The sequence below is a fragment of the Pseudorasbora parva genome, chromosome 10 (genome assembly GCF_024679245.1).
Source record: "Pseudorasbora parva isolate DD20220531a chromosome 10, ASM2467924v1, whole genome shotgun sequence".
NCBI classification, from domain to species: Eukaryota; Metazoa; Chordata; class Actinopteri; order Cypriniformes; family Gobionidae; genus Pseudorasbora; species Pseudorasbora parva.
Window position 1 is genome coordinate 32,871,382 of NC_090181.1, and position 21,734 is coordinate 32,893,115.

At 36.9% G+C, this 21,734-nt stretch overlaps 3 protein-coding genes and 2 non-coding genes across 11 annotated transcripts in view; 4 read left to right on the plus strand and 1 right to left on the minus strand.

Annotated features, from left to right (window-relative positions):
* The window catches only part of arid4a (AT-rich interactive domain 4A), a 41,058-nt gene extending 30,498 nt beyond the window's left edge, over positions 1-10,560 (plus strand). For 2 of the 3 annotated variants that reach the window (XM_067455907.1, XM_067455908.1), the window contains exons 20-25: positions 619-681; positions 1,223-2,398; positions 4,219-4,323; positions 4,738-4,944; positions 7,364-7,510; positions 8,734-10,560. In XM_067455907.1, coding sequence (XP_067312008.1) covers positions 619-681; positions 1,223-2,398; positions 4,219-4,323; positions 4,738-4,944; positions 7,364-7,510; positions 8,734-8,837 — 1,802 coding nt within the window. In that variant the 3' untranslated portion in view covers positions 8,838-10,560. Of the gene's footprint in view, positions 1-618; positions 682-1,222; positions 2,399-4,218; positions 4,324-4,737; positions 4,945-5,299; positions 6,936-7,363; positions 7,511-8,733 lie in introns of those variants that run through there. The other variant, XM_067455909.1, reaches the window with a different exon arrangement.
* LOC137091692 (small nucleolar RNA SNORD53/SNORD92) lies at positions 4,533-4,614 on the plus strand. The gene has a single exon (XR_010908135.1). It is a non-coding gene; the product is annotated as a small nucleolar RNA SNORD53/SNORD92 (small nucleolar RNA).
* LOC137091690 (small nucleolar RNA SNORD53/SNORD92) lies at positions 8,555-8,636 on the plus strand. Its single transcript, XR_010908133.1, has one exon. It is a non-coding gene; the product is annotated as a small nucleolar RNA SNORD53/SNORD92 (small nucleolar RNA).
* A 1,196-nt stretch (positions 10,561-11,756) lies between the features above and the next one.
* Positions 11,757-16,307, minus strand: timm9 (translocase of inner mitochondrial membrane 9 homolog). 2 transcript variants are annotated; one of them, XM_067454663.1, is made up of 4 exons: positions 16,218-16,307; positions 15,854-15,925; positions 15,668-15,763; positions 11,757-12,239 (listed from the first exon to the last, which is right to left on the minus strand). In XM_067454663.1, the coding sequence occupies exons 2-4, from the start codon at positions 15,890-15,892 to the stop codon at positions 12,105-12,107; spliced, it is 270 nt and encodes an 89-aa protein (XP_067310764.1). In that variant the 5' UTR covers positions 15,893-15,925; positions 16,218-16,307; the 3' UTR covers positions 11,757-12,104. The 2 variants fall into 2 exon arrangements, with proteins under 2 accessions (XP_067310764.1, XP_067310765.1); XM_067454664.1 differs by having other exon boundaries at positions 15,854-15,913; positions 16,218-16,285.
* Positions 16,308-17,662: 1,355 nt separating this feature from the next.
* Positions 17,663-21,734, plus strand: part of kiaa0586 (KIAA0586 ortholog) — a 157,239-nt gene continuing 153,167 nt past the window's right edge. For 2 of the 4 annotated variants that reach the window (XM_067455911.1, XM_067455910.1), the window contains exons 1-6: positions 17,663-18,319; positions 18,401-18,462; positions 18,560-18,626; positions 20,545-20,614; positions 20,696-20,864; positions 20,956-21,168. In XM_067455911.1, coding sequence (XP_067312012.1) covers positions 18,076-18,319; positions 18,401-18,462; positions 18,560-18,626; positions 20,545-20,614; positions 20,696-20,864; positions 20,956-21,168 — 825 coding nt within the window. In that variant the 5' untranslated portion in view covers positions 17,663-18,075. The remainder of the gene's footprint in view (positions 18,320-18,400; positions 18,463-18,559; positions 18,627-20,544; positions 20,615-20,695; positions 20,865-20,955; positions 21,169-21,734) is intronic. The other 2 variants (XM_067455914.1, XM_067455913.1) reach the window with 2 other exon arrangements.

A 21,734-nucleotide genomic window follows, 5' to 3' on the forward strand; every position in this document is an offset into this window, starting at 1 on the left:
TGTGTCTAACTTGTGTGATATTGTAGCTAATGTTCAGGCCGGAAACTGGAAGGGTGCTGGTAATAAAATCAGGAAGCTATTTGTCTTCCTGTCACAAGTCACAGAAACCAGATTTTTGCCATTTAATTACAACAATAGCGTTTCTATGGTAAGAATAATGGCTTTGTGGTTTTGTTTAACATTACTACTGTTATATGTTACACTTATATTTATGCATTTGGTAGAGGCTTATATATAAAGCATCTCGCAGTGCTTTCAAGGTGTGTGTGTGGCCATTTGTAAATTGAATGTGTCTGGCTTCCGGTGTCGCCTGCTTCGTTATTTTGTGTTTTTTAGCACTACAAAAAGCTTATGCTGCTTGATATTGCAAACTGGTGTATTGTATTGTCTTAATTATGAACACATTGGTTTGTAGTGCAAATAGTTTTACCATTCACTGCATTTAATAGCAGCGAATGAATCGTAAATCTCAAATATTCACAGAAAATAGCTTACTTCCGGTTTGAAAAAGAAGGTGGATACTTTTTGTTTTTGCCAGTGTATATATATTTCCTGGGAAATAATCACATGACCTTGACTATTGCTTTTAACTAACTTTTTTTTTAAATATTTGGGCAGGTACCCCTCGCCGGCGAACAAGGAGAACTTCTGGGATGTATGATTCTGATAGAGGATCTAATGGTAAGAGTAACTTGCATTGTTTTTTGTTTTGTTTTAGAACTCAGTGTCTCAATATAAATCCAATTCCAGCTATAATATGGAAAATAAAGTGCTAATAATTTATATATGACAGACAAATACAAACCAGTGAACTCATTCTGAACTGCCAGACTTAAAGAGCAGGCTAAATTTAAAGGAAATGTATGTAAGATTGTGGCCAAAACTGGTACTGCAATCACTTTCAAATGACTGATGGCAGAGCGGTGTATCCCCCTCCCCCCGGATGCCGAATCACTACTGACTTTGTGATTGGTAGACAGGTGGAGGGTGGAGCTTCAGGCCAAAACATCAACATCAGTTGAGGGCTGCAACAAAAACTTTTAAATGACTATCCTGGCCGGACTACTGTTGTCTGTGATATAAGCATTTGAAATTAACCCGATGTCTTAATGTCTAGTGACATATCAGGGCCATTTTATGATTCATTAAAATACATTTCTTACATGCAGTTCCTTTAATGCCGGTTGTATTTTCATCCCTTTTTTTTCGTTCATGTTTTTAGATTCAGGGAACTCCTCAGATGATAGCGAGTCTGAGGAATCTCCTGACAAGAAGCTGGATTGGACCGAGAGAACTGATCCACCCTCGACAGCAAAACAAGAGGAAGCTGAGGATCTCTCGGAGGAGAGCACAATGCCAGAACCTGCACAGACTGAGCCTGAACTACCCAGCAGCCCACATGAGATGCCCAACTTCAAAGAGAGTGAGAGTAACCCTGAGGAAGATACATCCCGGCTCCCTGTTGAGTCTGATGACGGATCTCCAAAACCAAGAGCAAAGAAGCCTCGTTTGAAAGAACCAGAGACACAGATTCCTGCTGCTGCTAACCACACAGAGACAGAGGAACCATCCACTCCTCCACGGCCTGTGAAGAAATCCCAGGAAACGCCGCATAACAGTCCCATAGAGAGAATAAAGCTGGTGGAGACAGCCGGCTCAGACACGGACTCCGCAACAGAGGATATCGGACCTCCAGAGCGAAGCAGCGCTGTGAAACGCAAAATCACTGAACAGCGAACCCCTGAAAAGAAAATTCGATTGGACAGAAAAGAAGAACCCAAAACACTTTCTCCAGTTAAAACACCACTGATAGAGAACAAACCTGAGCCTGAGAAGAGGGCAGAGGAGGTGCAGAAACCCGAGGAACCCCCTACACCAACACTATCATCCCCCAGTAAAGATATTGAGATGAAATCTGAGATGCCTGCTCTTACCAGAGAGGTGCACCTCAAAGTTGAATCTCCATGCCCAGAGCTGGAGGATCCAACAACAGCCACAAATGAGGAAATGATGCCTCAAATTGGCCCTGAAGCACTGGTCTGCCACGAAGTGGACCTTGACGATCCAGAGGAGAAGGAGAAACCCTCTGGTGAAGAGTTATTGAAAATGATGGAGGAAGAGAAAGCTCAGCCTGAGCCTCAGCCTCTGGAGCCTTTGGACCACCTTCCTCATGTCCTGGCTGCAGTGGGACCTCCACGTCTGTTTTCCCCATCCTCTGCCCCCAGCCCGGACGAATCTCAAAGCACTAAGGGTGAGAGTGACGCCACCATCGAAGTGGACAGCGTGGCAGAATCACAGGAGGGTCTTGGGGAGAACGAGTCAACTCATAGCTTTGATGCTAGTGCAAGTTCGAGCAATTCCAGCATCTCATTGCAGGATCGAGATGGAAAGGACAGAGGTAAGTTAAAGCGTGATGCACATTCTGATAATACCAAGGGTTGACTTTTGAAACCTGTCATTAAACCGTTTGTATTGGGGAGGAAAAAAAAAAAGACTTAAATATTAGCCTAATTAGACTGGTGCTGTTTAAAGGGGTGGTGAAACACTCGGTTTCAGTCAATATAATGTAAATCTTGAGTACCTATAGAGTAGTATTCTATCCTTAATATCTCTGAAAAGTTTTTATTATTATTACATTTATAAAATAAAGATTCAGTGTACCGGAGCTCAAGAATGACGAGTGCGTGCAGCTATCGCGTTGAGAGCATCTGAAACAGTGGCCAGCTAAACAGTCGCATGCTCCATAGATAAATTGACTATGTGGCCATGTTTACTTGCTGTGCTTAGGCGCTGATTGCCAACAACACAGATATTTGTAGCAGTTTTACTCACCGCCTAGGGTTCCAACGCACGGCCGTTAATCTTTATCAATGGGACAGCTTCTTCCATAAAGGGATATTCACCCTGAAATGAATTTAAAGCCATATTTTACTAACCCTGCTGTTGATTCAATGTCCTATGTCCTTCTATCCCTATTGGACCTCAAAAGCAGTAATTTTAAAATAGGAAGGAGAGCATGTAGACCTATTATGGCAGTAGATAGCAACCAGGGTAAAACAATACAAAAATTATACAAAAGTATGACGCAATGATACAGTGAGACGCAAAGAGAGAACCTCCTGAAGTGAATATTGTGTACCGGTTGTCATGACAATAGTGCGTGATCATGAGTGGCGCACCTGCTGACGGTTCGTACTAGTCATTATAGGAACATGGACAGAGTAACAGCCAAGCTCAGTGTTTTGACTGAATAATAGTTAATTTCTCGCAAAACCCCTCCTGGTCACTTTCCATATATGGCGCGTGTCTCACTGTATCATTGCGTCATACTTGTATATAATTTTTGTAATGTTTTACCCTGGTCGTAATCCGCTGCCATAAAAGGAGCGTGTGTAGAACTATTTTTAAAATGACTGTTTTTGGGGTCCGATAGGAATTGAAGGACATAGGGCATTGAATCAACAGGAGGGGGAATAAAAGATGGCTTTAATTTAATTTTAGGGTGAACTATCCCTTTAAGCAATAGACATCTGTAAAACCGCCGTCAAACTGGGTCTTGTTTATAAAACAATCATCTCCGAAATGTAGAGAACAAACAAAAACAATTTCACAACTCCGTTGATGCTCAGAAAAAACAAACTCCATCCACTGGTCCCTTAATGTTCATGTCTTTGGGAATCTGTGCAGGGTTGTCTTGCCTTGGCAACCAAAAATACACTTCTTTGGTGACATTGGTTATTTCATGAAATCCTGTGACCTGTGCAGCGTCACCGACAACTTCCCTAAAGCCGAGCAAAGCGGTTTGATGGCGTACTGTTTTCGCTCTGGTTTATTGGTGCACGCGCCCTTCCGGGAGAAGTGCCCTTAGGACCCGTATAAGGAAATTCCGCCCCATTTGACGTCACACAAACCCATACTCGAAAAGAAAACTTTCCAAAACTTATGAGAAACCGAAATTTCTTTATGCTTTTTTTGGCACAGAAATACTCCATCAAACGACCAACTTAATTTTTGAAACTTTGCCCATATTTAGCATGGGAATCCAAGACTTTAACAGTGTAAAAAATCAGTATGCATGACCCCCTTTAAGGAAAAAAGGCACTACTGTTGCCAATATATTGTCTGTTTACTAGATTTATTTTTATGTTATTATCTGTCTGCCTTACCATCTTTGTTCATGTTTTTCTTATCCATTTGGTTACCAATGTGAATTTTCAGGTCAAAAGAGGTTATTGGATTGCACTACCGGCTCATCGGCCAAGAAGCAAAAACGCAGCCAGAAACGTTCAAGCACTGTTTGTAAAACAGAGAAGAATGGAACAGGTTAGTGTTCTGAAGTGTTTTAAAAACTTTGGAAGTGTTTATAGTTTGCTGTCCAAGTCAGTGTTATTCAATATTAGTTTATAGCATACAACTACCAGAAAATATATATATATATATATATTTTATTTTATTATTTTTTTTCCTAAAAAGTTAGGTCAGGTTTCTTCAGTTATTTTTCAGTGAATATTGGGGGAAAAAAAGAACGAGGTCCAATATGATGATACCAGAGAATGGTTTCGCTAACTTGACTGATGTCACCTGATGTTACACTTCTCTTGGCTGTCTGATTAACCTCTGCATCAATTAAACTTTTAGTAACATTTTCGCTTTAACTGTGTATTGTTGGTCTTAGTGTGCTAATTTGAACCGATTTGAGTTTGTTTTAATATTGACCATCTCTCTGTATGTCTCTAGGTCACAGTAGCGACAGTGAGGACCCGTCTGCCTTGGACAGCTCTAATAAGCTAACCCCAGTCAAGCACCCCAGCCTACCCAAGAGCCAGAAGCTTTCTCGATCGCCCAGTCTGGTTTCTCCTAACAGTAAAGACATGGAGAAAGACAAGCACAAAGAGAAGCACTCCATCCCTTCCCCCCGCACATACAAGTGGTCCTGCCAGTTGAGTGAGTTTCCAAACTTTTATTTGACACATTTTGGTTGTGGCTTCTCATGCCTTGCTGACATCAGATGTAGACACATTTGCATTGTAACAGACATTTGATAGTCATTCTCTCCACTTAATTTAAGACGTCGTGCTCCCAATTGACAGAATCCAGGCTATGTTAAAAGTAGACGTGCCGATTTTCGATCATGCGATTTATCACGATAATGAATATGCACGATATTGTTATCGTGGGCACTTTAAAATATCGTAAATAATAATTTATTAACAATTTATAATTTTTTTTATAATGCACTCAAGAATACTTTGCCCATCAACCATATAAATGCTCAACACCGCTGTATTCTGCGTCAAAGGGACGCGCTCAGATGTAAATGAGAAGCACATGAACGAGTGAAGGAGACGTGCTGCTGAAGTGCCGCTCAGTGACAGCAGAGGGCGCTGATGAACTGCAGAATGAAGCGTTTACCCCGGAAACCCCGCAAACAAAAGAAACCCCTGTAGTTTTTAAAACAACCATTCATTTTTGTAATCTCAATGTTGTTCATCACAGCACCAAATACTTAATACTTAAAGATTTAATAGGCTAATTATTTTCACATTTAAACATTTTTGTTTTAATCTGGACTACAACATGCCCTAATAATTAGAACTGTTCTAATTATTTGTTATTGTTCAGTAAACTTTGAGACATACGACTTCATTAGTTAACATGTTAATTCATTATTACCAAACTGACAATGAAAAATACTTATAAAGAATTAATCATTCTAAGTAATGTTCATTTCTTAGTTACTGTTTAATAACATTAAAATCAAAATCAAAATAACTTTTTTAATGGACCTGAGATAAAACTAACAATGATCAGTATTTCTTAACCAACATTACCAAAAATATTATACTTTCTGTACCAAATGTAGCTATTGCTCAATCTTAGTAAATGCATTAAATAATGAGACCTTATTGTAATTTGTAAGCCTACCTGTTGTTCTTTATAGACTAATTCTTTTGCACTTTAATCTGTTTGAAAATTGTACTTTTACAGCTCTGAGAAATCAATGAGAAATCAATGTTATGTGGTCTCTTGATTTTTTTCAATGTTAAGTGGTCTCTTAATTTTTTTTCCAGAGCTGTATATATTTTTGGTGCATTATTGTATTTAAACATTGTTATTTTTGTTTTTACAAAAATAGTTCTTAAAGCTGTTATGCTATGGAAACGTATATCGTATATCGCAACATAAAAAATTAATATCGGCACATGCCTAGTTAAAAGTACTTTTTTTTTTCCTTTATTGATTATATCTGAGATTGATCCATACAGTTTTACTATTAATGTGTGCGTTTTTTCTATTGATAATCATTAAGGATTGGTTTATGTAGCAGTTTCATGTAATTAAAGGATATATTGGCTCATTTTAAACCTTGGGAAGTTCTACTACACCCGGGTATCTTGTGGCTCGTTTCCACCAAGCTGTACAGTTAAGTACAGTGCGCAATTTTTGTAGTTTCCACTGTCTGAAGTTTTAAATGGTACCTTAATTCCGAATCGTTCAGTACCACTTTTCTGGCACCCTTCCGTTGGGTTATCTAGCACAATAATCCAGGGGGATATTCCAGAAAGCAAGGTTAACCTACCGCCATCTATACCATATATATATATACAACTCTCATTTGATAAACCCAACCCTTGTTTACTCGATGTATGCTGGTTCCAAAAACGCATCCGGGAGCAGGTTCAGTAAACTGTGAACAGATAAGACATTCTCAATAGAGCACCGAATCAATGATTCACCATGGAAACAGATGCTAAGAAAGTGCGCCATTCTACTTCTTCTTCTTTTGTTTGAACCTTAGTGCACATCGCCACCTATTTGTGGTTGTTTTTTCAATCTCTTCATTTAATAAGTAATCTTTATTCACTTAGAATACAGATTGTATTGTTAGTTTGATGCTACTTTATTAAAAGCAGATCCATGTGTGATGACATTAAAATAAATAAATATATTTTGATTGAATTAACATTTAAACAGTACCTTGTTATAAAGTGCTTTAGAATTAATAAACAATATTGTATATTATAACTTTAACTATATAACACATTTAGTTTTATTAATATAACTAATTAATATATATTATTTATATAACATGCATCTGAATAATACCTCTTAAGCAAACTAATCCTGGATCATGAGCTGCTCCAGAGTAGATTATGTTCAGAGTGAGTTGCCATGGCTACTTGCATACCTTGAAAGTTATCTCCGTTTTTGGAACCGGAAGTTAAGGTTATACGCTTGCCTACTCTTAAAACATACCTGCTTTCTGGAATACAACAGTAATTCTTTTAATTAATTAAAAAAAAAAAAAAAAAAAAAAAAGTTACATCCTCTCCTGATTGGTTCCTGCTTCTGTTTTTCACAGCTGAGCTGGACAGCATGTCAAGTACTGAGCGCATTTCATTCTTGCAAAAGAAGCTACAAGAAATCAGGAAATACTACATGTCACTCAAGTCTGAGGTGGCTTCCATCGACAGGAGGCGGAAAAGGTTAAAAAAGAAGGAAAGAGAAGGTAAATTTGTATTTATTTCATTTAAATTGTATTACTGATGAGGTTAAATGTAATTAATAATTATTAGAATAAATGTAATTAAATTTGTTAAAGATAATGTTTAAGGCTGTAACAACGAATCAATCAAATTGATGATGATAAATAATCTACAGCAATTCTCATTAGGGTCTGCCCTCTGTGCATTGAAAATGTGCCGTCATGCGGTTTGTTAGATGTGTGTGCGTCCTAAGTGCAACACATAAATTTACAGAGGATATCCTTATCTGTAACCATTACTAATTCTCCTAGTTCTTCCATTTTTGCATGAAAGTGAATCCTGACAAGTCTGCATTTTGCTTCAAACAGACAGAACGTAGTAGAGAGAGAGACGATTAATATTCAGTGCTAAACATTAATTTAGCTGAATATTTGCTGTTGGGCACTAAATTTATGTTTTAAAGTCAACATGTATTTCACATATATTATGAGAGTAGTAAGAGGTTAATAAAGAAATTACAGCAACGTGTTACTTTATCCATAGCGAGAGTGTGTGTTCCTGCAGAACATTCCTCTTATCTGGTAACACAGGGTTTGTGTTTGTGCTTTAATATAATTTTAATGTAGGGATTTAAACTATTTGCTTAGTAACTTTTTTGCACATAATGTATAGCACAGATATACCCTTACGGAAATAAACATGGTGGTGTTATAGTAAAACCAAGTTTTTGCTGTATTACCATTTGTATAACCACACAATTACTATAGTTAAACTATGGATTTGAAGCAAAACTATGGTTAATTTGTGGTTACCTTGGAATAACAACAACATTATTTGTTGTAAAACCTTGTTTGGTTAGTTATGTGGCAGGTTAGTGTTCTGATGTGTTTTAAAGACTTTGGAAGCATTTATAGTTTGCTATCAAAGTCAGTATTCTTTTTTTCTGTTAGTTATATTCTATAAACTGATAATCTTGAATACCTTATTTTATTTGACATCCTAGAAGGTTAGGTCAGGTTTATTCAGTTATTTTTCAGTGAATATTGAAAAAAAAAAAAGAACAAGGTCCAATATGATGATACCAGAGAATGGTTTCGCTAACTTGACTGATGTCACCTGATGTTACACTTCTCTTGGCTGTCTGATTGACCTCTGCTTTAGTTTAACTGTTAGTACCATTTTAGCTTTAACTGTGTATTGTAAACAGTGTTTGGGTTTCTAAATTTCTTTTGCTTCTGGTCAATAGTGTCCCACACCACAGCGTCCACATCATCAGGCTCGTCTGACACAGGCATGAGCCCGTCTTCAGCTTCCCCTACGCAGAACACTGTGGCCGTTGAGTGCAGGTGATGTCACGCCCATGCCCCCGCCCCGCCCCGCTCCATCTCTGCCTTCTCAGCATCCCGCTGCCTCCACGGAGACGCGCATACTGACGAGCCAGAGCAAGCAGCCAATAGCACTCGACTGCCCACCGCCTCCACGTCTCCTCTGAACCCTATTGGCCACTCCCACCTTCTGCACTTTGTAAACTGATCCTGCCTCCTCTTGCTCACTGTCGCTACCACTCTCGGCACCAGGGAACGGACTCTACGTGAGGGTTGAATGTAATCTGTGAAATCAAAGCTTACGATTTATCCATCCAGAACGAATACGACGGCACTTTCCGCTTCTCTCTACAAACGCTGAACAGAAACCTCCTCTTACTGCTTCTGCGCAGCAGGGACTGCTAATCAATCAATTGTACGTTCCTCTATCAGAACACGGTAAGAAAACCGTCTCAGATCCCTAGGTAATGGTCACCTTAACCAGCTGGATATGGTTATTCAAAGAAAGGTCAATTGTAGTGCGCTTGTTCCATCAGAACTGCCAAAGTACACGTGTTACAGCAGAGTGCCCTATTTTGGAAAAGTAGGACAAAGTCAATTGCAAAAGGGAATGTAGTTTACTGAAAACTGCAGCCGGCGTCTTCCACTTCTATCTTAGTATGTGAGCACAGAGAATTATGCAAAACCTATTTTTGTTGTCTCTTTTTAAGAAAATAAGAAAAATGGAAATGGAAAAAAAAAAAACAATAAGCAGAAAATGTTTACAGTGGAACACGAGATAAAACTGTTTTCAGTGGACTAATTTCCTTTGCAAGTGTATTTTGTCTTTTTATATGTAATTGCAGAGTTTTTATTTTAGTATGGAAAATTTCAAAAAGTATATATCACAGCCGTGAAGTTATTTAATGAAAGATTTCTAGAGCTGACATTTTTGTGTAAAATAAAGGTATTATCTTGCAACTTGTTAAATATATTTATTCAGTCCGTGAACAGCATTTTTGTATTTTTTACAAGATGAGAATCACAGTCGTCCCACATTCAGTTCGGTCGGTGGGGTAAGAAGGATTATGAGAATTTTGTGGGGTCTTGAACCTTTGAATGTGACGTCACAATTTGGGTAACTACTGTGCAGTAAACCGTTCATCCATTTGGGCCCAAAGCTCCCTTGATTGAGCACCAGAAATTGGTGACCTGCTTTTTTTCTCCATCCTTTTTTTTTTCTTGGTACTTTATAATTTAAACATTTATTCTCATTTTCATTTTGAGTTCTTGACCAATTGAAAAAATTTAGTTGCTTCTCACATGAGTATGTTAAGCCCAGGGGTTTCTTACTGATTGTTCCTTTTGTAAATAGATCTTTCAAAAAACATGTATTTGAAAAATACATTTTACACATACTGTAAAAATGATTTATATTATTTTTTAAACAGTACATCTTTGTATATTAATTTTCCTTTTCTATGTCAAGTTGGTAGAAGCATTAGCACATCTTTAGACTGTATATAATCAACCATTTAGGAACCTAAACCTAAACCCAAGCTGTCTAGAGTGATGACCATGTCTAACATTTATGCTGTAGGCATCGATTCATTCACTGCGATGAAATTGTGAAAATTTGCTTCCCTGTGACTTCAGTTTATTTACAGATTCCTGAATGAAGAAATGAAGGCATTAGGTTCCTGAGCAAAGCCATTGTATCATTATGTAAAATAAGAGGTCTTCTCATTTCTAATAAAGTTTTGAAATATTCAGAAATGTTATTCTTATTTCTGTATTTGTGCTCCAATTAAACTCATAGATTTAATATAAGTAAATGCAAATACATGTAAATACTTAGGTTAAGTATTTGCATTTACATTTAATGCAGATTTGACATTAAATCTGAATTAAAGGGACTACATATACTTAATAAATTAGTGCTAATTATATACAGTGTACTTATGTATATGTACACAGTCTATCATTTACACTCACACACACATATATAATCACATATACTCACCCCTCCCTTTGAAGTAAATAGAAGAGATATAGTGGCTAACACAGGACAAAGATGTCGTCGTCTGAGACCGCAGAGACTGACTAGCGCTCTGTAGAGAAGTTTTAGGGTTACTGTAGAAACATGATGCCACAAAATGTTGACTTCACTGTAAGGTGACCTGTGGTGTATGAAGATAGAAATGGCTTATTCTAAGGCAATAAAAACGGTTCATTACATGAGGTCTTTATACACCACTGAAAACATAAATCCTCATAAATATTACACACTGCACCTTTAATTTATATACATATCACACAGGGACTGTGCTCCTCCGCAGCAGTTCCTACTAGACCGCTCTGAAATAGTCCCAATAGAAACACTTATTATAAGTGTACCATAATGATTCAGGGTAAGACAAAAACACAGTTTGGAAAATGGATTCATGTTGTACATTTTCATATTTTTTTTTGTAAATCTTGAACACAAAAAAAAAGTTACGGACAGCAACTTAAGTTAGACTAGCTGAACCCATCTTGATCTATAGGCGGTTATATTTCACCCTGCAGCTCAGTACATTCATTTCTACTGCTTCTGTTACACTTTTGTGGGAACCAATAACAGACTGGCTTATCGACCATCTTAACATGATGAGGGATAGAGAAGCGATGGGTCGTTGACTGTTGATCACGCCTCTTGTGGTCTGACTGGTTGAAGGACTGTCCAATTGTGTACAGTCATTTGAATAATACTCGTTTATCACGCCTCTTGTGCCGTAGAAAATACAGAGCAGACTCCGCAGACCAATGTTCAATCTTAAATTGAACTTGGTCTGGTGATAACCAGACAAGCTTTAAGTCTCTTTAAAATGCAAAATAATAATTCTGTTTATTTTGATCTTGGGGTGAACTAGGACCTGGCCATAGTTTGTGAGATTTGTCCACTAGTATAGATTCAGAACTCATCCTTGTTAAGCATTTTGTTTTTATTTCATTAGATAAATTATGCATGAACAAAACTGAATATTAGACTTGACTAACAGTTCGTTTATTTTTTAGCATTCTAACATAAAAACAATGAAGATCTTTCACATTTTACAGAAGACCAGCATAACGTTCAAAATCAGAGTGTCTGTCTTTTGGAAAACCAAAAAAAATCCCAACGATCCAGTTATCCGAAGAGCCGGAAGACATGTGAGGGCTTCACACACACTATTCCCAGTGTCTGCGTCCTCAGTCTTGCTGCTCCAGTTTGGAGGGCTCTGCTCCATGCTGGAATAATGGTCGAGTTCAGTCCAGCAGCAGCAGTAGTTAATTACCGTGGTTGTCCTAACAAGCCGGCTTTAGCAGCCAATGCTTCATTCTGCTGGATGTGATACTCCTGGAAGCGCATGGAGATCCTCTGCGTCATCTTTAGGTACTTTTGTAAGCAGCTCTCAGAACACGAGGTCTGGAAAAGTAAAGTTACATTAAAATCAAGTTCATAGTACCGTTTAAAGGGTTAGCTCACCCAAAAATATAAATTCTGACATTAATTACTCACCCTCATGTAGTTCCAAACCCGTTAGAACTGACCCCCCATAGACGGCTTTTAAAGAGGTGATGAATTGTGAATTCAACTTTCCCATGAGCTTTTGATGCATAAAAGATCATGATAATATACGATTATACTGTAAGTTTCAGAGCTGAAAACTTCCTTGTTAGTCAAAGAAAAGCTTTTATAGACACCAGGGGTGCTTCCCAATTCTTATTTGTGGATCCTCGTTTCCTTTCCTAGCTTCCTTTCCTCACGCCTTAGCTCCGCCCCTTCAGGATGCAAGGGAAGGACGCAAGGAAAAGACGCGAGGAGGATGGAGGAATTGAATCAAGTGAAATGATATATCCTCGCTTTCTTTAACGTCACTTCAAAGCGTCGTCAATTAATGATGACCTGGCACCGCTGGATTTAGTCGGGATTCTTGAACATTAGAGATAACTATTTATATTGTACGCTTCAACCTTCACAAAATACCACATTTGGCAATATTTTTTTTTTTTATATTACCAGTTATTAACAACAAATTATTTATTAATTGCTTTTTATTCGTTGTACAGTATTAGTTTCTATTTGTTTTTCTATTAGTTTCTTTCATTTTCTTGTGCTTTGATATAATTCTGCAACTGTCAGTTGTTGTTATTTGACATACATTTGTAAACATAATAATGATTAATAAACTGTGGCACAATGTGAAGGGGAGGAGAATTAATGCGAGCGTCACGTTTAGTCGATAAAACACTTCCGCAAAGGGTACACCTGTGTATCCTCACGAAACCTCCTCACTCCTCGAGGTGCAATTAGAGAATTGAGATGTCCTACAAGATGGCGGAGCTCCATCGGTTTCCGAGTCATAGGATGGAGGACGGAGGAGCGAGGAAATGAGGAGGGATATTGAGAAGCACCCCAGGCCCAGAACGCGGTCGTGTGCTTTATCATGAGGTCATCTAATGGCGAAAAAAGCCTATACAGAATAATAAGCATGTATAATTCAGCAGCCCCGCCCACCAACACATCACGCTAGCCAGCAGCAATAAACATGCTGAAGATGGCAAGATATTGTGGAAGAACAGTCACTGTATAAATGTGTGATACTTCATTTATTTTTAATGAAGTTCCAGCTCACGTGGGGAAGAACGTTTGTGTGTTCACTTCATTTCACCGATGAATTGTTTGTAAACAAGTCTCAGGTGGATTTGGAGACACAATGTTGTGCCTTCAATATTGGATCTGACAGGAATGGTGCAACAAACTTAAGTGAGTAAAACGTCTTTTTTACATGTAATAGTAGTCCCGGGGCTGTGTTTTCCAGACGGGCAACCAAAAATGTACGCCCGTCGGCAGAAATAATATTTTCTTGATCAAGGCGCGTGCGTGTTCGCGCTTATATCCACAGATCGTGCGAGCCATGTAATACAGAAATAATTTTCCAATCAATCGCAGGTGGATGATAAATAAATCATTGTGTTTGTTTGATAAAGACGTTTACAAACCCTGTGAGAGAATCATCCCGGTTGCCGCTTTCAAATCAATCCCTTCATGTGAACCGAACTGAAAGGGGAGCTGAAGCTCATTAAATATGCAAATCTTATCCAATCCTACAGAGACAGAGCGACACGCATCATAATCTGAAAGCCACGCCCACCAGGAAAAAAAACAAACAACTGTCTCCATTGACTTTCTATTGCGGGAAGCGGCCTCCCTGTCATTTCTGACTTATTACAAAAAATCTAACAATGTCTTAAAGCTTATATGTGACAAGGTGTACAGAAAACAAGCACAAAAAAACAGGAACAAAAACCCAGAAGTTTTTATAAGCTGTGGACCCAAAAAACAAACGTTTAAGGACGCAAAAGTGGATACAGGCACTTGAGACAGAGCGTGACATGCTATATTACACAGAACTACGCCCACTGGAGGGTAAAGTAATCAGCGACAGGAAATGTCATTTTGTGTATTTGTGTATCCTCGTTTCCTTTCCTAGCTTCCTTTCCTCGCGCCTTAGCTCCATCCCTTCAGAATGCGATGGAAGGACGCGAGGAGGATGGAGGAATTGAATCAAGTGAAATGATAAATCCTCGCTCCCTTTACATCACTTCAAAGCGCCGTCAATTAATGATGACTCGGCACCGCTGGATTTAGTCAGGATTCTTGAACATTAGAGATAACTATTTATATTATAGCAAATCAGGAACAAAAACCCAGAAGTTTTTATAAGCTGTGGACCCAAAAAACGAACGTTTAAGGACACAAAAGTGGATACAGGCAGTTGAGACAGAGCGTGACATGCTATATTACACTGAGAACTACGCCCACAGGAGGGTAAAGTAATCAGCGACAGGAAATATAACATATAAAACTGACATTTGGATATTTGACAACATGTTTACTGCACATGTAGGCATACTGAGCGTCAAAATCCCCAAATGGACCCATTCTTCCCACTGAAGCTTCACATCGTATTGCCTGTATCCACTTTTGTCTCCTTAATCGCTTGTTTTTTTGGGTCGACAGCTAATAAAAACTTGGTTGTGTCTTTTTTTAACTTGTTTGCTGCACAAATTGTCACATATCAGCTTTTGGACGATTCTGCTTTTAGGTAAGAAACCGCTTCACACAATACAAAGTCAATGGAGAGCGTTGGATTGTTTCCCCCCCAGTGTGGCGTGGGCTAAATACGTTCGGTCTCCATCCGTGGGCGTTTACTTCTAAGTCTCCAGTCCATCATGCCCATCAAAACCCAGCGTTCAGGAGACAGCCTCAAAACCAGTGTAGAAAATAGCCTATTACTTATTAATTATTATGTTTTTGAATGTAAAAACCACACGAACGTCATTAGTTGACCTCAGACAACAGTATATATAAAAAGCCAGTCCATGACACGTTTAATGAATACTTTCAAGGTCCAGAAATATAATAAAGATATTGTTAAAATCTACCTTTCTGAACCTTGAAAGTGTCTATGGAGGGGTCAGAGAGCTGACAGACTTCATCAAAAATATCTTCATTTGTGTTCCGAAGATGAAGGTCTTAAGGGTTTGGAACAACATGAGGGTGAGGAATTAATGACAATTTTCATTTTTGGGTGAACTAACCCTAAGGTCATACTTTATATGTGACGTAGTTACAAGTTACTGCATATGCTTACTATAGTAACAGCAGTAAATTATGCAAAATTACAAGTAACTAACCCTACCTGTAACGTTATCTACCGTATGTAACGATAGGTCAGTCAGTACTTGAGTAAGTACAATGTAACTATGTCACCTTAAAATTAAGTGTAACCCAGTTTAACAATAACTTAACATTTAATTTAAAGAATATTTAAGAAAATTATCACATACCTCCTCTGGCTTGACCTCTCTTGTAGTGAAATCTTTCACACAATCCATGAAGCAGTTTTCTGTCAGTTTATTATAGGTTCCCAGGAATTCTTTGAACTGCAAATTACAAAGATAATGGGTTACTAAATGAGTTCCAAACTATACATATAAGAGATATATGTGTATGAGTCTTTAGGTTCATCTTGCCTGTTTGATCTGGTCTGATTCAGTAACCTGAGCTGCCATAGTTACAATACAGGTGGGATGCTGTGAATGAAACTGAATCAAATTTGAAGTATTTAAAAAAAGCAGACCTCAGCGACAGCGCACTTCTAACGTTAGCAAAAAAATAAGCGCTCTCTTATAATAGAGGCCTCAGAGCAAATCAGTGTGATGATGAGTGGCTACATTAGCCTTTAGCATCCTTTCACATACACATGTACGTTTATAACAAATACTGTGCGAACAATGCATTTCTAAATAAATATGTTAATAATAGCTTTATAGTAAATAAGGTTTAGACAATAGCCGAACACAAAGCAAGGGACGTAAAAACGAGTAACGCGGTTACCTTTGCTGTCAGAGCTCAGGCTCTGAAGGACATGTGAGAACAGAACAGATATCCGCTTTCGTAACAAATAAGAGTCCTCATGAATTAAATATTAAAAAACACGTAACGTTACCTTGCGATGGGATTCAATATCCAGTACGAATCCTTAAAAATCATGTATTTTAAAAAACGACAATTCATGATAAATACATCCATTTCTTTTTTTGATTATTTAAGTTCTTTATCTAATATCACATACTGTAAAACATGTCTTGTTTAACTTTCAGTAGTTTTTGATAAAATTACTTGTCTTACAGTATTATAAATACATTATTTAAAACCATGTAAGTTCTAAAATATTTCAATAAATTTAGAGATAAAGACTACAAACAAAAGCTAAATGTATTATTATTATTATTAAAAATAGAAATAAATGTAAAGGCTTTCTTATTTTTGACACATTTTACACATTTGTACAAGAGTTTAACTTCATTCATCTGCTGGTTAAAGCTGGCTTTTTAGATAAACCATCTACACTTATGAATGAAAAACTTTCCAAGACATTAATAGCAAAGTCAAACTATTTGTTTTCCAGATAAATACCAAACCTAATTAACTTCACAGTGAGGGATGTGAGGTCAGGTTAAACCTCCCTAGATCAGTGGTTTTTAAACTTTATGAACCTTTTATGAGGGACCCCCTTTCTAAAATCTATCTATATATTTTTGATTTTGGCTATACTTAATGTTGGATATAAACCAATAGAACAGCATTTTCAAGTAAAAAAGAGTTTTATAAGCAACTTTTACAATAATTGTATATAAGCAGTTTGTGTACTGCATTAAAAATACCGCCTTACAACCCCAGTGACCAAGATAAAGGGGACTATAGTAAGAACAACTTTTGCTTTGTCTTTATATTTCCTGAAATATTCTGGGGACCCCTTAGAACCTTCTGGAGGAGGACCCCTGGGGGTTCTCAAACCCCAATTTGAAAACCTCTGCACTAGACCATAGCCAGGTCAACTCTCCAAAAGGGTTGCACATCTCAGAAAACTTGATCTACATGTTCAATATTTGTTTCCCAAAAGACAAAATTATCAAAATAAAATCTTAAAATCTTAAAAAAATATTTGTTAGGATAGATCTTAAAATCTTGAAGTTCACCTCCTTAACTTTAGGAGGGAGGGGAAAAGACAGATAATTTTTGCTATTTTTTTTAGCCTATTATTAGTTAAGTTCATGGTTAAGTTACGTATTTTCGTCTAATACGGTTTGGGTAATAAGCCTATAAAAGGTTTTTTTTTTTTTGTTTTTGTTTTTTTTAGCAATTAAACATTTATTTCTCTATTTCTCCAAACATATTCTGATAACGACCCAATGGTGGCAGCAATGTAAAGACAAAACAAAGAGAAGACAAACCTTTATTTTGAAATCCGTTGAACGTCATGCCGTTGTTTCCAAGATCACAGTTGTGAAGTTTTGTTGTCGGCAACTAGCGACGCTGTGAAAATAACTGGATTTACAGCTGAAGTGAACATAAATAACCCATCCTTTGGATATCACATTAAAATACTACGATATTAAGATGAGGTTTAATATAATAGCAGAAATGAAGATGAAGATCCGTCCTGTTGCTTTTAAAAATCACCTGCGGCGGGAAATTTAAAACGAACACTGACAAAAACATCAGAGTGATTGACGTGTGTCATCTCTGGACAATTCGGGAATTCCGTACAATAATCGTTATTTTGACGTCACCCATACGGTAAGACTGTTATGGGACCGAACAAACAATATTATTATTAACCTAATGACTAACATCTCCGAAAAACTACCGGCTCCTTTTATTGGACTTTCTTATTACTGATATAAAAGTAATGGATACTTGTGTGTCTGTGATCAATAACACACACTTAAACGACTCTACGTCCAGTTCTGATGCTGCAGATGTTTTAATTCAGTCAACCAGAGCTGCCAGCAGAGAGGAAATACAGCACAAGAGTCATAATAAAGTTCATATTTACATCAGGAGACTGTCAGACTCTGAACATGTTCATTCTGTGAATGAGAGAGAAATCCCACCTGTTCTTCCTGTGAAAATCCCTTCAGCTGCAGAGACAGGTAACACTCAGAATGATGTGAGTTCAGTTGTGAGATCAATTAAATTATCAAAATACTAAATTCAAATTTATCTGAATTTAGCTGGGCCAAATGAACAACAGGCTGCTGGACCATCAAATCAATTTGCTAATCTTTTTGAAAAAGTGAGATATTTTTTAATTTGGTTTATTTATGTTTGATTTGTTTCTAAACTTGATTAAATATATATTGTATGTTAATTAACAAGTGTCTGTCATGAAGTCCTCCAGGAAAGAGAAAAGTAAAGCTCCAACTACAGTCATGCTGACAGGAAACTTAAAGTCAAAAGGTATATTATATTATATTATATTATATTATATTATATTATATTATATTATATTATATTATTTATAGTGGTTTTTAATCTGTTAGATGCCATGGACCCCCAAATATGATCATAATTTAAAAATAATCTATATAGTTTATTGTATAACGACCTAATTTATAATGTGATATATAATGTGTGTGTGTGTGTGTGTGTGTGTGTGTGTGTGTGTGTGTGTGTGTGTGTGTGTGTGTGTGTGTGTATCTAAAATGCTATTTAGAAATATTTAGTTTCTTTTTTTGTACTTACAGTTTTTTTTTTCTCTCCGAGCGCTTACCTATACTTCAGACACTTTTTCTAAACTTTTAACACAGACTCACAGCTAGAAAACACAATTGGCCAAATGGATAATTTTTTTCTCAAAAACACATTTTGTTAAATATACTAACTCTTCATTTCAACTCTGCACACACTCATTTTACCCAAACACTGGAATTCTGACTCAAAATGAAATTATTCTGTCAAAGAATAACACTTGTTTTCACTTCACAAGGTACATGCAGTCAATTAAAGTATACCAGATTTCAAAATACTTTTATGTTTCAGTTTTACAGGTATTTGCATGCAAAACATGCAGTCCACCATTTTTACACAAAATGTCTTGGTTGGGATCTGTATGTCCACATGTACAGTAATGTTCACAGTCAAAAGCATTACAGTAAAAACCTAATTAGTTTGTTTTCCCCCTTTACTATACTAAAGGAGGTACAGTAGAAACACAGTTTGATAGAACAGAAAATATTTTACAGTATTGCTTACAGTGAACAAAATATGCATGTAACACACAAGAGCATTCAGAACAAAAAATTAAAGGACTGTATCTAATCTCTGCGATCTTCGGGGTTAGGCCACATGTTTTCATCAACATCACATCTTATTTTCCAAGGGTATTATACACCTGGAATAAAACCGCTTAGTATGTCCACTCTTAGATCCTGCACCTCTCACTGCATCTCTCACTGGGCCTGCTCTTCTCCCTTGGTCCTTTGCTCTTACTCTTCCTCATCCAGACATTACAGTGTTTGTCTTTTTCTGTTTCTGTTTTCAAAAACATTACTCCTCAAAGTCCTCCTGTTACTGTATAAGTGTCAATGCCCTGTCACTGAGTCTAAGCCAGACTCAGCTATGTGTCAATTATTCAATTGTTTGTTTATTATCAGCTGATATATATATATATATATATATATATATATATATATATATATATATATATATATATATATATATATATATATATATATATATATATTTTTTTTTTTTTTTTTTAACTGATATCATTGCAGAAGCAAAGGGTTTTATACTGTGTCTAAGGTTTGGAATATTGTTTTTGCTATTGTGGGATGTTGTGTGGTAACATTCATAAATGCTACAAAAACAATCCATCATTTTGTTGGGAGTTATAACTTGTCTGTTCAGAAAATGTAAGCATTGTGGAAATATGTTCACTCACTGCATATTGTGTGAAAACGACATGAAGTGTGTGAATGGTATGGCCACAAAAGATCAATGCTGTGCTAATTGTGTTTAGAGTTATGAAAATGTGACAACTGTTTGGACAAACGCTTGTTAGCGAATGAAAAAAACTAATATAATTCTGTAGATTATTATTTATTTACTTATTGTAATATTTTTTTTTACATTGATTCACTCTTTTATTAGCTTGTTTTCATCTAAACTTGTCTTATTTTTAATTATTTATTCCGTTTTAATTTTTTATATACTTTTTCCTCAAAAAATGTATTTATCAATTTACAGTAGTGACATTCAGCTCTTGAAAAAGAATATACGCATAATTTACAGTACAAACGTGTGTGTGTGTGTGTGTGTGTGTGTGTGTGTTGTACTTTGTAAACTATGCTTATGACATTTCTGAACACCGTAGGTGAAGATGTGCACATTTCTACATACTCTGCTGATGGAAGAGGTGCAGTTTCTGCAGCCCTCAGGAAGAGGTAATGTCTGCTTCCATTCAGTCACTCCAATGATCTAACTTTGGCATTTTGCACACATGGATATTTCACTTTGTCTCTCAGATCCCAAAGTGCCCCTTTAAGACGAAATGTGACAGTACAAGTGTTGGACCAAGACAGATCCCAGACTCCAAGAGGCCAGTCAGATCCTTCTTTTCCATTAGGAGAATCTGGAACAGGTGTGGCCGCTATAACAGCTGCTACTATAGCTGCCACAGCGCCACTTATCAAGGTAGACCTTCTTGAATTCATATAGCATTGTATTATTTATACATTTATCATTATTATAGCAGTCACCTAAAACTCTTTCTTTGGCCCATCAGGCTCAGAGTGAGATGGAGGCTCAGATCGCACTAGTAACTGCTGAGCTGAGGAGGTTGCAGGCAGCAGAGGGCAGTGTCCCGCCAGGGAGGGCGGCCAGTACGGAGAACACTTCTACTGGGAGAGCGGCCCATCTGGAAGAGCAACTTAACATTCTGATCCAGCAGAGACTGCAACACCTGGAGACAATTCAATGTCAGCAGATTCAACTGCAGGTAAACATGGCAAAATCTCTGCCCAGATCTGGAGATGCAGAATCTTTTTAATTTAATTGTATTTAATTAAATGTGATTTTATCTATCTATCTATCTATCTATCTATCTATCTATCTATCTATCTATCTATCTATCTATCTATCTATCTATCTATCTATCTATCTATCTATCTATCTATCTATCTATCTATCTATCTATCTATCTATCTATCCATCCATCCATCCATCCATCCATCCATCCATCCATCCATCCATCCATCCATCCATCCATCCATCCATCCATCCATCCATCCATCCATCCATCCATCCATCCATCCATCCATCCATCCATCCATCCATCCATCCATCCATCCATCCATCCAGTTTGTTTGTTTGTTTGTATTTATTGTTTTGTTTTTTTATTTTATTTATTATTTTTTAACTATTTTTTGTCTTGGTTGAATTTAATTTAATTTTTGTTTGTGTTTTGCTTAATTTTGTTTTTAGTTTAGTTATATTTTTGTCTTATTTGTCTTGTTTTTTTTCTTGTTTTTTTCTTCACCTTTTTATTTCAAGGCTACTCATAAT